At 36.4% G+C, this 16,202-nt stretch overlaps 1 protein-coding gene across 13 annotated transcripts; it reads left to right on the top strand.

Moving 5' to 3' along the window:
* The first annotated feature begins 6,663 nt into the window (after nt 1-6,663).
* LOC116251385 (high mobility group B protein 15) lies at nt 6,664-16,202 on the top strand. 13 transcript variants are annotated; one of them, XM_031625627.2, is made up of 7 exons: nt 6,664-6,847; nt 7,800-8,129; nt 8,823-8,901; nt 14,315-14,477; nt 14,552-14,671; nt 15,077-15,477; nt 15,564-16,202. In XM_031625627.2, exons 2-7 carry the CDS (start codon nt 7,891-7,893, stop codon nt 15,981-15,983), a joined length of 1,422 nt encoding a protein of 473 aa, XP_031481487.1. In that variant the 5' UTR covers nt 6,664-6,847; nt 7,800-7,890; the 3' UTR covers nt 15,984-16,202. The 13 variants fall into 13 exon arrangements, with proteins under 13 accessions (XP_031481487.1, XP_031481482.1, XP_031481483.1 ...); XM_031625622.2 differs by having other exon boundaries at nt 7,797-8,129; XM_031625623.2 differs by lacking the exon at nt 6,664-6,847 and adding an exon at nt 6,852-6,966.

Here is a 16,202-nt window from a genome sequence, read left to right as displayed (position 1 = left end):
TCAGCTTTCTTTTCATAAAAAAAAAAAGTAAATTTAAATATTGATCTTAGGTCTGACTTAGGATCCTTAGTTCAATGAAGCATGAGTTTTACTACGGCTTTTCGCCATATTAGCAGAAGCATGCTATGTCAGATTTACATCAGATCTATGGATTGTAAACCTAAAGTAGTCAAATGCCTCGGAAGTGCTTCTGAAAGATGTACTATCCACAAGAAGCATAGTATAGCTGGTCGGCTATTGGACTTGCGAGTTATAACTACAGTTCGATTCTCATGTATGCTATTCTTATAGGCCATATTTGGTGAACCATGAAATCAAGTTGAATGCCAATAGTCCCTACGACTAGACTCCAATGCAGCTCTGGATGTAGATGCAAGAGGAAATGGAATGAGGGCGCTCCTCGGGCATCACCCCCCTTACCTAAATTGATTGAACCTACTATGTTTCCAGCCATTTCAATCCTCTTGGCTGCCCATTTACAAAATCTTCTTCTTAAATGTGTTTAGAAATTTTAATCTGGTATTGGAAACTTTGTCTTCCTCAATGATTTTATCATTGTCGCTTAATTAATTAATTGGTATACTTTGTCCTATATAATCCCAAGTTCCCTTCTCATTTCCACCATTAGCCTTTTAGCTCTTTCCTTCCCTTCTCTCTCTCTCTGTGTCGCTCTCTTGGCCACATGATTCTTTCTGGTTCTGTTTTGGGTGATCAAGTTGGTTTAACAACTTTAATTTGCTGGTGATCTGAAATAGTTCTCTAAGATGTCCCGCCTCGCTTATTTTTCCACCAAGAGCCGCGATTTCGCGATCGATCGGGCGAAAGATCAGTTTTACAGTAAGAGTGAAGATCAGTTCTGGTTTGTATAGGCAACAAGTATTGTTATATACCCAAAACATTTCTCCAACCAAATCACAAGGTAACTTATTTCTACTTCTTTCCTATTTGGTCTTCCAACATGTTGCATATGTTTGAAAGCATGAGATCTCCTTCCATTGAAAGTGTGCATCAAGCATGTTGATGGTTCCTTCTCTCTCTCCCTTTTCTTTTTGATAGTTTGCTCTGAAGGCCGATAGACTTAGTCGTTCACCCGACAACATAAACCCTAAAGCTAGTACCTTTATTGTCTTTATGGTCTATTCACGCTTCGATACATATCGAAGGGCTATGCCTATGGGAATTGAACCAACGATTGGTCTTGTACCTGCTGCTGGTCTGACCAACTATGCCAACCCCTCCCTTGTATTATCATGCTGCATCGTCTTTCAATTATTTGTGATTTTCGTGTTACTTTTCTCATTGAAACTGTCATGTTGATTAAATTTCATCTAGGCTTGATACTTCCCGAGGTTTCTGTAGTATCTGGTATCTTGGATCTAGACTAGGAACCCACTAGACATAGGATTAGGGGCAGAGATAGGAATTTTTCTTTGCAGAGACCGAACTATAGTTTCAGAATTTTAACATGGACCAAAATATAAATTTTCAAATTTTTTTTATAGATTAAACCAAAATGTTAAAAATTATAAGTAAAATTTTAATTTTGTTAAAAATCTGAGGGGGGATATGGCTCATGCCGGCCTAGGATCAAATATTTTGACCCAAACACCAAAATTAGCTGTTAATTGAATTGGCGTTGTCCCTGAAAAGTTTTTGTGGATCCCTGAGAAGGTCGCAGAACAAAAAAAAAGAAAAAGAAAAAAAAAGAACAGTTTAGACTATATCTGGAAACCAGTCATTGATCACTAGATGTGGTTTCCATCTTTGATATGCATGTTAATTGTGGCTGCCAAGTTTATTATGCTCCTTTATTTTGAAAGTCTGCCATAAACGTTGCCATAAATGCCCACACACACATGTATATATATATATATATATATATATATCTATATATATATATATATATATATATATTATGAGTTCAATCGATCAATCCTCTATTCCTTTCTAGTTTTCAATTTTTTTTTTCTTTTGTATGTATTAGTTTTTTTGCCTTAATAATAATGTATGTAGGAGGAAATTATTGACATATAAATGTGTGCATCTGTGAAATCTTACTTGCTTTGAGCAAATGGGTTCACATATCAACTCAATTAGGAAAAAAAAAAATCAGAGATGACGTTACATTTGTATGTACAATTGTCCAATTAGAATTGGTCACATGACTTTAAGGTGGTGAATGGCATAAGGGGTTAGGGACACATGAAAAAAGATGAGTCTTTAGTTCTATTCTCGTTGGCATTGTGCGTATGCATCTTAAATACTATGGTGCAGTCCCTATTAATGAAGGATCCTGTTTGTAAGCATAGGCACCGGGCCGAACCGCCGCCAGTACCCAGCCCGACTCGAGCCCAAAAAAAAGGAACCCAGGCCCGCCCGGAGCCTGGGTTTTGGATGTTGGGCCGGGCCGACCCCATGCTCAAGCTTACTTGTGGGCGAGGGTTTCTTGTCACTCTTTTTCGAACCACTTGAAGAGTAAATTTTTACTTGTATTTTAAAATTTGAAAAAAAAAAGGTCTTGGCTAAGCTCAGGCCACATTTTCTCGGCTCAAACTTAACTTAGCCGAGCTCGAGCTTGAGCTCCCCCCACATTGCGTAAAACCAAATTCAATCTAGTCAACTCGAGCTCCGACTTGATCACAGCGGAGCTCAAGTTGGCCTAGCCCCGCTAAAAGTTGGCTCGTGCACACACCCAAGTCGGACTAAGACGGACTATAAAAGTGAGGTTGTTAATAAGAAAGAAAGAAAACTTGGTTTGGGTTGTGACAATGATCCGAACTTGATAAAAGCTTTTAGTTTGCTGCTTGAAAATGGGGAAAAGTAATAGGAAGTAAAATTCTAAAATAGCTGCAAATTTCTAAACCTGGCGTGGGTTGGATTTTTGTTGGATCTTAGTTCGATATCCAACTCGAATTCAGATTTGGGTATCAAACTACCGACTGAATCTGATTAGCGGAAACACTAAATTGTTTTTTCCTTTTACCAAATCCAAGTAAATGGATTCATCATTTAACTGAAAATAATCAAATATATCCCATCCGTCAGCAATATGTAGCATATTTATTGGCACTAAAACCTCTTTCCTTCCTTTCCGCTATTCAAAAATATCGGATAGACTTACCACTGATATTATCCGATTTGGCATATAAATTTGATAATTTTCTTGGTAGTTTAAAAGGTCAGTTTTGAAGATATATATGAAAATATATAGTTGCCTCATCGGGCAAAATTTTCTCCAATATATATTTACATTATTTCCTTATGACTCATGTTTCGCTTCTTGGTATATCTTGGATCACCAGATTTACTCTATAAATCTACTCCATAAATCTCGTAATATATGTATACATATATACATATACATATAAATACTTATATATATATATATATATATATATATATATATATATATATATATATACATTTATGAAATTGCATACTTTTTTAGTAGATATACTTTACTGGGTTTTGATTTATAGATGTCAAATATTTATGTCTAGCTTTCTTCCATGTAAATAGATAACTAAGTTTGGTATGTTGACCCTTATCTTCCTTCATTAGATAAATAAAGATTTCTTCTTATTCAGAAGAGATTTTCTCCATATTTTTAAGATCATCGCGATCTAAGTTTAACCAGAAAGTATATCCATCCTAAAAATTTACACTGGAAAGGAATTAGGGTTTCAAATCTCTGTTACAGAAGAATTTGATTTAAAGAATTTGGCTCGGAACAGTTGAGGTTCGAATCGACGATTCCTTCTGGTGTCACGGGCCGTGGATCTGGACACAGTTTTCACGGATTTGGGTCTAAATGAATGTGTTAAGAATGGATCTCGGATCCACCTTGATCCAGGATCCATTCCCGAATGCTCTTTTTTGGGTTTGAAAACTTGTCTGATCCCATCCAGTGGCAGGGGAAAAATGTTTTCTTATAAACTCCCAGATTTTATCTGATATTCTATTTAAAGCCATCTCTTTTCCTAAATCTCAAATTTGAACCGTGATTTTCCGAAAATTACAAATTGAGGAACATAAAAAAGCTCCCCATGCAAAATAACGGTGGGAAATCTTGTAAAATCCTTTAGTGGGTGTTTGATGGGCTTACATTTGATATCCTCATGATTTGAGAACTGTGAATTTAACTCTGATTTTAAATCCAACATCTGTTCCTTAAAATAAGGATCTTAAGTGCAGATCTTAAGTTTGACTTAAGATTATGAACCATGGTTTTTACCTTGAATAATTTGCCATATCAGTAAAAACATGTCATAAGAAATACAAGCTTGTGTTGATTTTTAGTTTTTTTAATCTTTTCACCTTTTACATTGGTGTAAACATTTAAAAAAACGTTACATTAATTTCACAAACGGAATTTACCATTTCTTGCTACATATAAAGTCCTCCAAGATATTAGAATCAGATTTGGCATTATATTCATCACTCCTTATCTTTGCAAATGGTTCTTCGGTTTTAGTTTGAGAGATTAATTGTCCTTTGTATATCATGTCCCATCTGCTTTCCACTTGCTTGTAATGTATTCAGGTATTGTTTTCCTCAACACAAATAATGTAATCGAGGTTAAGCGGTTGATCCAACCAACCAACCAAATATATATAGGAAGCTACCAAACTCTTATATCCTAACCTTCAATAATAATCAATCAAACAATTGATTTCAAAGATATTAGATGATGAAAATTAAGTTGCAAATATAAAAGTCAAGGACTACCAAACTCTCATAGACCAAATTTTGATGGTAATCACTTAGGCCGTTGATTTTAAAAAAATCAAATAACGGAGACTGCATTACTAATATATAAGTCAAGTTTTTTTTTTTTAAGTTTACTATAAATAAAAAGAACTTTATATTTGTATGAAGAAAAAAGTCAGCCTCTTATTGGAGACTATAGACAGCGAAAACTCATAGTTGGCAAACCTGTAACTCAGACTTTGATCGCAGATGGTCGAGTCACTAGGTCCACTCGTAGACTCCATAGACTATTCAAATAATCATAATGTAAATCACTCCAGTTAAATCGAGCGAGTCAATTATGAGTCAGGCCAAGCAAGGGGTAAGCCATACCAACCTTCACTCGTAGTCGATCCGAGTTGACTCTGGCGATTCCCAACTCAACCTCGACCTTACCAAATCCAAAATAAAATCAATTACGCGGCGTTGGATATGAACCATAGATTCAAACACGGTCTAATCATAGAAAACTTCTATTTTTAAATATATCGGGAGTTAACTTGTTAATAACGTTATTTTCGCAAAATGTCAAAGGTCATGTCCATGCCAGCCTGTGATATTTATGCCCTGGAAAAGGTAAACAAGCAAGTATTCATGGAAACCCCAAGAAAAGTAAACCGTTACGGCTGCGCTAACAGACATCTATAAGTTGGTGAAAAGAAAAGAAGAAGAGAAAAGAAAAGATAACAAGTTCGTTGGAGAAAAACTTTTATTAGAAAACAACGCAACAACACATCGTCCATTCAATTCAAAAGCGAACCCTCGTGTTTGCGATCGCCAAACACGTGTATGGGAGCGTTGCATGCGCATTAAATGGAGCAGCGAACCTCCCACGGATGACACGAGAAAAAGATAAAAACGATCATCGTCACCATTGATGTCGCCGTATTAAAAAGTTCATGTACTCATGCATGTGCATCATAGTCGATCACGTTAAAGACCGGAACTTCATCGTCATGCCTGCCATCATCATCATCATCATCATTGCCATTCATTCATTCATTCATGTAAAATTTGTGTCTGCCACCGTAATAATAAAAGGCAGTAGCCATGATCATGATGTTCACTTATAAAGACTATGGAATCATTGGCCTTCTGCTGTTTCTTCATGCTGCATGCTGTCATATCATGCCATGCATGGTACCATCATGTATGATAAAAACTTATGTCAAATCATGTATGAGTAAGCATCCTTAAATCCCAACTTCTCTGCATAAAGAGTAGTTCATGGCACGAAACTCTGAATATTTTATGAAATTTGATACATACATAGAGTTTCAATATTTCTTATTTTAACAGCTTTAAACGTCCATACCTTCTTTTTATGGTTGAATTTGAACAGCACAATTGGTGTTTTGTGTTTGCATATAATATATTTGAATACGAAATAGATCAGTATGGATGCTGAAACTTTTTGGTTATAAGATTGTGATTCAAAGATATCGTTTACCTTTAATTCAAAATTTATCAAACATAACATAGAGAAAACAAGTGGGTTTTTCATTTTCCTTTTTCAAATGAATGGATAATAACAATATAAACAATGTCGTCCTTTGATGTTTGCCCACCAAATGAGCGTTTCAGTTCCACGTACCAATATTTATCACCAGAAAAAAAAGAAAAAAAAAACATGACCGACCAAAGAGTGACTGATGACCCGAAGCTGATATGTACCCGGTGCTAATGTGTATGGTGCAGGAAGAGTTATTATGTCATAAAACGAGCACCATCATATCATCCATGTCATCTCAAGTCCTACATCCATCATCGTTCTCATCATCATCATCAACATCAAGGGACTGTTACACCACCATCTCAATTCCAAATTTAGAGTCGATATAAACCTTCGGGGAAGAAAAAAAATACTCAAATATATGGTTAGCAAAGAGGAAAAGACTAGGTCTCGAATGCAGATAATTCCACAAATCAATGCAATATCACCACGTCTTTGATTTGTTGCTTATCTTTTAGAGGAGGTGCCGTCTTATGCGGGAGTCTAAGAATGACACGCTTGGACACGTTTATACCACAGCCATAATCTTCACCACCCTTTTCTTTTATTATATTCAAAGGCCACAGAAAAAGGAAAATTACAAAGGTATCAAGGAACAAACCCCACCACCATTCCTTTTTTTTTCCAAAACGGTTTTAGGGTTCATCAAGCATTCAAAAACAAACATAAAAATAGATTTTATGGTGCCCCATATAGTGGAAAAGGTTGGTTCTTGGCGTGGTCTTTGCTAATATCTGTTCATGGCTTCTTTTTCCTTTTTCTTTTTGTGTGGTTAGTTGTAAGTTTACTCTTTTCTTTTAATAGCTTTTTATTTGTCTCCTCCTTTATTCTTATACAAAGGCGAAGAAGAAGCTTCCTGCATTATTTTATGTGGGGTTGCCGCCATTCTTCTTTTTCTGATGATGGTAATCATGGGTTAAACGCAATGCTGTTCCATTATTCCTCTTTTAATAGTTTACTGTTAAGGGGGCGCTAAGAGTGGTGTTCCCTCTTTTGAAGGTAGAGTTTGAAATCCCACTTTTTCTTTTCTAGATTTTTTGGGGGTTCGATTGATTGATGGATGTCAGTCAGCAGCCATCGTATCTATAGAACAGTGGGGGAAATAGGAAGAGTTTGTCTGTTGTCCGATGGTTCTGCTTTGGTGGGCCTTGTTGAATATTTTTGTGTGTGTGTGAGAGAGAGGGGACCGTACGAGTCGGTGGACATATTGCGGTTCCCGGATATTGAGAGAAAAGATGGATTCCTGTTGGATTTTCATTAGATTTGTGTCAAAATATGAATGCCCATTGGGGTTTCCTTTGTGTTTTGGTAAGTGCTGCGCTTTCTGTCCTTTTTATCGCAAGGAAATGCAGAGGTTTAATGGGTGTTCTCTTAGTTTTGTTGTCCGTATGCTTCTCTGTATTCCTCAGTGCTTCTGTTGCTTTACTTTCTTCTTCCTTTTTTTCCCCTTCGAGGCAATGTGCTTTTTCATTCATATTCTTTCTCTCCCTTTTGGCGTTTTATCTTCTTTTTTGATTTTTGGCGATTTTTCCAGCAGCCAGAATCTGTATGCAAGAGGGATATTGGAGGAAGTTTGTCCGGGCAGTTGGTGGGGCAGGGAGCTCCGACACCACTCAGCCCCATATCTAATGAAGACCGACTTTGAAGGAAGAGGGTCTGAAGGTGGGACCCAATTGGCTATAGTCTCTGCTTCAGCATGTGGTGATGGTCATCAAACATGCTATGACCCGTTGCCCTTGAGGCAGGCTGAGTCCACCTTCAAGGCATACCCACCCCCAGTTGGTACATATGAAGAAGTTACAGCAAATCCCAAGCTATTCATGGAGAGCCTTGAGAAGCTCCACAGTTCAATGCGCACGAAGTTCATGTAAGTCTTCTGCTTTTTCGTCATTTTATTGTTCTTGTCATTTTGTGGGTTTTGTTTTTCTACTTTCCTTTCATATACATTATAGAGCATTTAGAGGCATCAGTCTTTCATGCTTCCTGCGCTATGCTTTTGTGTCTTATTATGTGTCTATAACTATGGTATTGAACTTGGTTGCTTCATTTCTTTCTTCACTACCTATTTTATGCTGATTATTATTTTTGTATTGTCAACTATTTGTTTCTTATTGTCCGCGGTAGCTGGTGTCTCTCTGACCGGTGGATCTGCGCCATAATAATCAGAATATGTTCATTGAATCCACAGATTGTTGGTGGTTCTGGAATACAGTCGTAAACCATAGTGTTTTTTTAGTGGAATAATCATTGATTGTACGTGCTAAAAGTATCATAGTTGAATTAATATGTACCAAATTTCTCTTTGGCTCTGATCTTGTTCTGGACCCGTGGTGCCGTTTCATTGATTTTATGATCAACTACTATTTTCATTTGCCATGTTCCTTCTGCATGACCACTGTCGATTGATTTTCTCTACTATGCACTTTTAAAGTTCTTCTGATTCCAGACTTTTATATGCTTGTGTTTCCATTTTGTCGACTGCTTCCATTATCTCCTCAGAGAGTTTGTGTATAATTGCGTCTTAATTTACCTTCTCCTTAAAATGCCTCAATGTTTGTAGGATACCTACAATTGGTGGGAAGGAGCTAGATCTGCATCGGCTTTTTGTGGAGGTCACCTCTAGAGGTGGTCTTGAAAGGGTAATGCAGAAAATGCATACAAAATAAGCATCCATTTTTTTCCGATTATTATTTGTTGTGGATATACTGCATATTTACTTCTGATCTGCTGCTATCCCCTTTGCTTCAAGTTATCATCCTTTATCATGTTATGCCTTGCTAACTTCTTAGTTCTTACAGGTTTCTGTCCGTGTGTGTCTGTAAGAATTGAATATGGAGCCTTAATTGGATACCCTCCCCCAATTGTTTGTTTTTTCACTTCACTGGGAACTGTGAAAAATTGCTCTCTGAAGGGAAGAAGCTAATGAAGCTATCCAGCTCCAGTTATCCCCTTCCCTAAATGACAAAATATTATTCTTACATTTTGGAAGTGAAAGGAGCAATATCAGCTAACGACTAATGTTGCTAACAAAAGCAACAAACCAAACTAACTGTTGTTTGGTAGAAGGGAAACTGTATTTTCAGCTGCAGATTGAAAAATAACTGTTGTACACACTTGATAAAATCAAAAGGAAGAATAATTGGAGAACATGCCTTGGAATGATAAATCCTTCTCCAAAATCTTGAAATTCAGTGGTATTAATTAAATCCTAATGATACTGAATGAAGATGTACACCAATAACGATATCTAATCTATCAAATCAATTCTTCGTCAAGCATTGAATATCATAACGTGGAAGATATTTTATCCATACTGAATCAAAAAATTGCACTGCTGACCATCACCTAAAAGATTCTTTGAATTTCTCATATTTTTCTACTCTTTTGTTCCTTTCTATAACCTGCCGTCCTCATTTTTCATAAAATGATGTCATATGAATAGGGTTTGGCCAGTGTTCCATCCATCACAGATCCAAACAGTAGAAGTGAACTGGAAAAGGAATGAACTTGTGAGCTAAGTTTTTGTGATGACGTACTCTTCTTGAAAGACAGAAGAATGAAAAAAAAAAAGAAAGGTTGTCATTCTATTTTCTATTCCAACCCCAGAACAGAAAGACAGGATCATTGATTGCTGTTATTTGCTTTAACGTTGAATATACAGCTTCATAAGAGGAAAAAAAATGATGAGATACTTGGGCTAATGTTCTCGTTCATATCTCTTTTGACATAGTTTTGTAATTTATTTTCAGATTCCTTGTCAGAGTCTAGCCTTCCGCAAAATTTTTGACATGAATTCGTACAATTACGTTTTCACTTATAAACATCTTGCTTATAGGAAACTTAGTACATCCAATGATTATTGAAGTTAATAAAGACTAGCTAAGAGAAATTTGATATCTTTAAAGAAATTTTGTCCATTACATTTACTTTTGCGGTTATGCTTTTACTTTCTTTGTTACTTTTGACTTACTTAACTATATAATGAACTGACTTACTGATTTTTTTTTTTTTTACTAAGATTAAACCACTCCATGTCCTCCATATAGCAACTGCTTGTAAAATGTAAAGTCCAACAAAAAAAAAAATTATTTATGTGATTGTCAGTGTTTCAAAGCCAAATGTTTCTATCTACAATCAGTTTATGCTCAAAACATGGGAAATAGGAATTATCAAGCTTCGGCCTAGTAATAGAATGACCAGGTTGAATCATCTGAATTTCGGCGGAGTCACAGGTTGTTTTAAGTTTTTAACTGAGATTTCCATATATATTAAATGTGGATATTAGACAAACATATTATATAAATGACAATACAATGTGTGTGAGTATGTCACTCTATATATATATGCTCTATCAAAGTTTCACCAAATACAATGTATCAATTTCATGATCAATTTATTCCACTTTATGCATTTGTCAATATAGTTTATACCCAAAAAAAAAAAATCAAAACCAGGCCATGTTAGCAGGCTGACCTAGCAAGTCATGAGTCAATTCACACGAAGTGTCATTGGGTTTAAAACTTCGGTGCATTCATTTGCAATTTGGTATATTTAATCATTTTCGATGTGTCTGAGAATTTGCTATGCATTTGGCTTTCATTTCTGCAAATGTTTAGTTGCTCCAAATTCCATGGAATATTATAATCATGAGTAGATGATGCATTATTAAGATGAGTCAACCAGCTGAGAAGTGACCATCTTTTTTTTGTTTCGCCTTATTTACTTTTTTATAATAGACCTTCAACATGCATATTTGACAATTGTTGCAAGATAATTTTACAAGTATGTCTACATTGTCAGCTATGGATGATGATAAAAATTTACATGTGATCCGTTAAATGTTCTGAAGAGTAATGTTGAAGTAGTTATGATACAAATGATGCTGAAGAATACATGTGCATGACAGATGATATTGAATAATAAATGTGCATGGAAGTCACTTCTTGTAGTAGAATTACTATAAAAAAGAAAGACACCAGCAGATGCACCAAGATGTGGACAATTTTGATCTTGTTGCTCAGGGAAACGTGAAGCTTAATATAGTTTAAAATTTATTATTGGACACTGACACATAACGTGCATTGAATTTGTGGACTATTATAAGTTGTCTGATTAGTTTGGATGGTTCATAAGATGCCAGATACAAGTTAATCTGACAACTGGTAATTAATGTACATTATTACATATTTACTTAGTTTATGTATTCCATTGACTATGAATTATATGTCTTATGCACAACTATATACTGCTTCTTGTATCTTAGAATCATACGATTAAGCTAATGGGTTCAACCAGTCCCATTTTCTGACTGTTTTCTCCAACCAACTTTTTCTCTCTCCTTTTTTTTTTTGTTTTTGCTTTCACAACCATCCTCTCCACCCTAGGATTGGTGAAGTCTAGGAATGCTGGGGTTGGAAAGGAACTTGAGAATTCCCATATATGCATGTAGTGTTTATGTTGGGAAAATATCATTTTCTACAGAGACAAAATGATAATCTGTTTGTAAGCTCCTGTACAAATTTTAAACCATATGCCTTGGGCTTACTAGAGAAGCTATATCCTCACAAATTTTTTTTTTTGGGTACTCGCTGGTAGTTTTGAAGTAAAGGAAGTGAAGTACAATGTGTTTTTCACTGCCTAGACTGTAACATGACCTTGAGGCTTTATTTTTACTTCCATTCAACCTACGTTTGGTGGTGAAGTATGTCATTCTCAAGCAAGATACTCATTTGGAAATTGTTTATTACTGTCGATGTTTGCTTACTAGCTAAATCTAGTTTTGCCAGCACCACTTTAGTTACTTGTCTACATGGAGACTATGGTCAAGTGCATAAATACAGGAAATTGTGCCATATCTGGACAAATATCCATATCAATCCCTTAATTGACTGATATCCTGGTGATGAAGAAGTGTAAAGATCCAATGGCTATTTGAATATGGTCCTGTATGAAGGGCTTTGGAGCACCTAGCACTGGATTTTATTATTCCACAAAGAAATATGCATCTGATATTGGAAAAATCTGGGATTTATTTGATTAAGCTGACAGATGGACTAGCTAAATTGGTTGGACAAGAAAAACAGTAGAGAACTGTAGATGCTGTTGTTTATGCACAAAGAAGCTAAACATGGACTATTTGGATTCTATCACGGCAGTATGTTTTGCAGCGAGGCTGCTTCAATTCTTTCATTTTCTTATGGTCCCACATATGAATTTTGCTAAATTGTATGCGAAGGTATCATAGTGCAATTATAGTGGTTATCCAAGTCCTTTCATTGTTAATCTCATGTAGAAATGTTATAAATTAAGACCAAAAGTCTTGAAATAATCTGGACACAAGAATGGCAATCTCATGGTTGCTATGACACGGAGATTGGGAGTATGATGGATGTGGTGTGGGTCCATTTGGTGGGAGAGGTACTCCATTTCAAGATGATAGATTTGCCAAGAAACAGTAGAAAAACTCAACTTCATAGTTGAACTGGTTAGCTAGAGGAAGTATAGTAACATTGCAGTTGGCATGTCCAATGCCTATTCAGTATAATAGGATGTGTTCTTCTGGATTTATGCTTTCTGGCTGAAAATTGTGATTGTGTCAGAATATAGTCTTTCATTTGACAGTAGTGTTGGCTGACCATGTTGCAGCGTTCTCAGGTTCTATCAGTATTTGTTGGGCGATAATGTTTGTGTGTCTGAACTCTGAACTTAACCAAAACTGTTTGTGGTATTTATATACGTAGCAGTAATTTTTATGTTGGTACATATTTTGTGACTTTATTCTTGTTTTGTAAGGGGGGTATATCTTAACATAAATGATAAATGCAGACCAAAAAAATGCACAAGGAAAAAATTGGTAGATATTTTATAGTTATATATTCTTATGTTGTAAGGGAAGGTATCATATTCGTAAACGTAACTGTAAGCCATAAAATGTACAGGGAAAAGGTCTTACCAAGTATCATCGTTTATGTTTCTCTTCCTTTCCTTTTACTGGATCTTCTAAAGAGGGATAGTCAAGCTATAGCGGAACCTATAGTATATGCATTTGTACGGTTGTGCTAAAGGTCGTTTCATGATGCCTTAAAGGTTTTCATTGTCATAGGAATCATTTCCATGTCATGGCCAGTATTTAGTGTGTCTTCTAGTCTTGGTGACATTTTCATACCCTAAAGTTGTTTTTATTAAGGAATAATGACAATCCAGTATTCTGGTTATTTGAAGTTTTTCTTCTAGCAAATGAACGGTACATCATATGCACTCTTATCTATTGTCAAAAGTTCATCAACTTGTACCTTAGCCAACCAACAAACCCTTTTTACTGAAATTCTTAAGCTGATATACATTTCCTGTGTTTCTGATTTTGTGGAATTGCTGTCTCCACTGATTTTCGAGTTTTCTTTCTGCCTTCATTAACAAAAGAACCCTAACTGATGATGACGTATTCTTTGTCTATGGCACCGGTTGGATTCAGTTGATATCTGTTTCCTGGAACAAAACCTCGTTACAAGCTTATGTTTCTTCAGCAGGAATGTTGCACGGTAAATTGGTCCTGCAATTCGAAGTCTTATTAAGGTTTTCAAATGCATTTCAATGATGCATTAATTGAAATAGCAGCACGATCTTCTGCTTTGCCTTTTTGGAACTCTTCATGTATGCTATTAATAACAGACCTAGTTACTTCTTGGATACCATATGAATTCAAGTGCTCACATGTATTTTGTTCTCTCTAAATTAGCAGTGTATTTGAATTGCCTGACAAATTTTCTGATTGTAAAGCACCGATGGAGAAGATTTATTGGCAGAATCTCGTGCTGCCACTTGCAAGTTTTCCAAAAGTCCCCATCCTTTTCTGTTGGTTGTGTGAACTCCTGCTTGAACACATATATATATATATATATATAACATGCATATATATATAATTATATATGTATAGATAATTAAATCGGGCTGATCGCTTTATTTTGATTCATTTTTTAGAGCAGCTAATCACTGGCTCTTCATACATAGTCACCTTTACTCCAAATCATTATAGTATTTTGGACTCATTGGCAGGTAATTAAGGACAGGAGATGGAAGGACATAACTGCTGTTTTCAACTTTCCGTCTACTGCTACGAATGCGTCTTTTGTCCTACGAAAATATTATTGTTCATTGCTTCATCATTACGAGCAGATTTATTTCTTCAAGGCCGAAGGATGGACTCCACCTCCCACGGGTATGTTCCAGTGAACTCTCTTTGTCTTGATTATCTTGAAATTGTTTATGAGGTTCGTCACTTTGACTATGCAGCTGCTTTACCAGTACAGTCTCCTAATACTTCCACAAAAAGATTACTTGAATCTGGCCAACAGGAAGTGCAGGTGTCTGCTCAGAAAAGGAGAAAGAGTGCTAGTGAGGCCTTGTCTGGATGTACGATTCACTCTCAAATTTCAGAATTACATAATGGTTATCTTGGTCTAGTCAGCTATTACTCATTCATGTGCTTGTCTGTCATTTATGTGTCTTGCAATGCATAACGTTTACGTGCAAAGTGTTTCGATTCTGACCATGGTATTACTGTCATTTTGTAACTTATGTGCTAGCATTCTTAAGTATGTATATTTCAAGATTTTGGTCTTTTCCTGAATGGCATTGATCTTGCTGCTGAAAATAAACCGGTTCCACAAATTGCTTGCATCTTTGGATCACTATGTTGTACAGTATAATACAACAATCTAGACCCTTTTTATGTCTGCATGAACGCCAATCACAGTGTTGCTCTGCTTACTGTTGTACAGTTTTGGAATGCTTAACTAGTTCTTCTCCAATTCACAGTGAGCCCCTTACCAGTGAATTATCCTGTGATGGGAGTAATTGATGGAAAATTTGAACATGGGTATTTTGTCACCGTAATGGCTGGTTCAGAGAAGCTTAAAGGAGTCCTATATCATACACTTGAACATCCAGGATCCCATGTGTTCAGTCAGAATTCTGGACTTGCAGTTGCTGGTGGTATCGATGCCATTGGACTAGGTGGGGCCAGAAGACGTCGCCGCAGAAAGAAGACTGCACTGAGGAAGAAGGATCCTTCTCATCCTAAGCCAAATAGAAGTGGTTACAATTTTTTCTTTGCCGAGCAGCATGCTAGACTGAAGCCACTCTATCCTGGAAAAGACAGAGAGATCAGTAGGATGATTGGTGAATTATGGAACAAGCTGACTGAGGAAGAGAAGGCGGTATGGAGATGAATATTCTGTTAGTGGTAGCATGTATATCCTCAGTAATTTTCACCTGATTTTCCTCTAATTGTTATTTTTTGTAGGTATATCAAGAAAGAGGGGTCAAGGATAAGGAGAGATACCGAAGTGAAATGGAGGAATACAGAGAGAGACTGAAACTAGCGAGCCCAGTCATAACTGATGCACAGCCAATTCATCAGCGACCTGCAATCCGTGATCCAGCTGAAACAAAGGACATCTGCCATGAACAGTTGGTTGGAACAGATGGGGGACCTGAAACTCCAAGAAATGGAATTGGTCCTCAAAAGATGGAAGTCGAGGAGCCTGTGAATGAGGATTCTGAGAAGAAGATCCCAGTTGTAGCTGATGATGAAGCTTTTGAGTTCCGGCAGAGGACCAATGCTGATACTGCGGCTGATGATCTTGCTGTGGAGAGTGATGTGGCAGGTTCAAGTACAGGGGAGGACTCGACTGGTGAGGAAGAGGAAGAGGATGTTGCTTAGTGATGTGCCAGCTGGGATTTCAACTGAGCAAATACTAACCTTTCACAGTTCACAATTTACAGTTCTTTTTTTTTTGTTCCTTTCATTTGTAAAATTAATCAGGTTTCTTCAAGCTGGTTCTTAGTGTAGCAAGTAATCTGCAGCCTGAGTCGTTATTTCGTCTAGCCCCGGAGGTTGATGAATTTTTAGCAAAGAAGCTACTCTTTTCTTCATTTCTCA

Source organism: Nymphaea colorata, chromosome 3 (genome assembly GCF_008831285.2).
Source record: "Nymphaea colorata isolate Beijing-Zhang1983 chromosome 3, ASM883128v2, whole genome shotgun sequence".
In the NCBI taxonomy this organism is placed as follows: domain Eukaryota; kingdom Viridiplantae; phylum Streptophyta; class Magnoliopsida; order Nymphaeales; family Nymphaeaceae; genus Nymphaea; species Nymphaea colorata.
The sequence above is the reverse complement of the archived record's forward strand: the minus strand, read 5'-3'. Positions and strand labels throughout refer to the sequence as shown.

Coding starts and splice junctions, on each gene's coding strand:
- LOC116251385 (XM_031625615.2), top strand. CDS start 7,542: ATGCCCATTGGGGTTTCCTTTGTGTTTTG. Junction 14,672..15,076: donor TAGTGAGGCCTTGTCTGGAT/GTACGATTCACT, acceptor TCCAATTCACAG/TGAGCCCCTTACCAGTGAAT. Junction 15,478..15,563: donor TGACTGAGGAAGAGAAGGCG/GTATGGAGATGA, acceptor TATTTTTTGTAG/GTATATCAAGAAAGAGGGGT.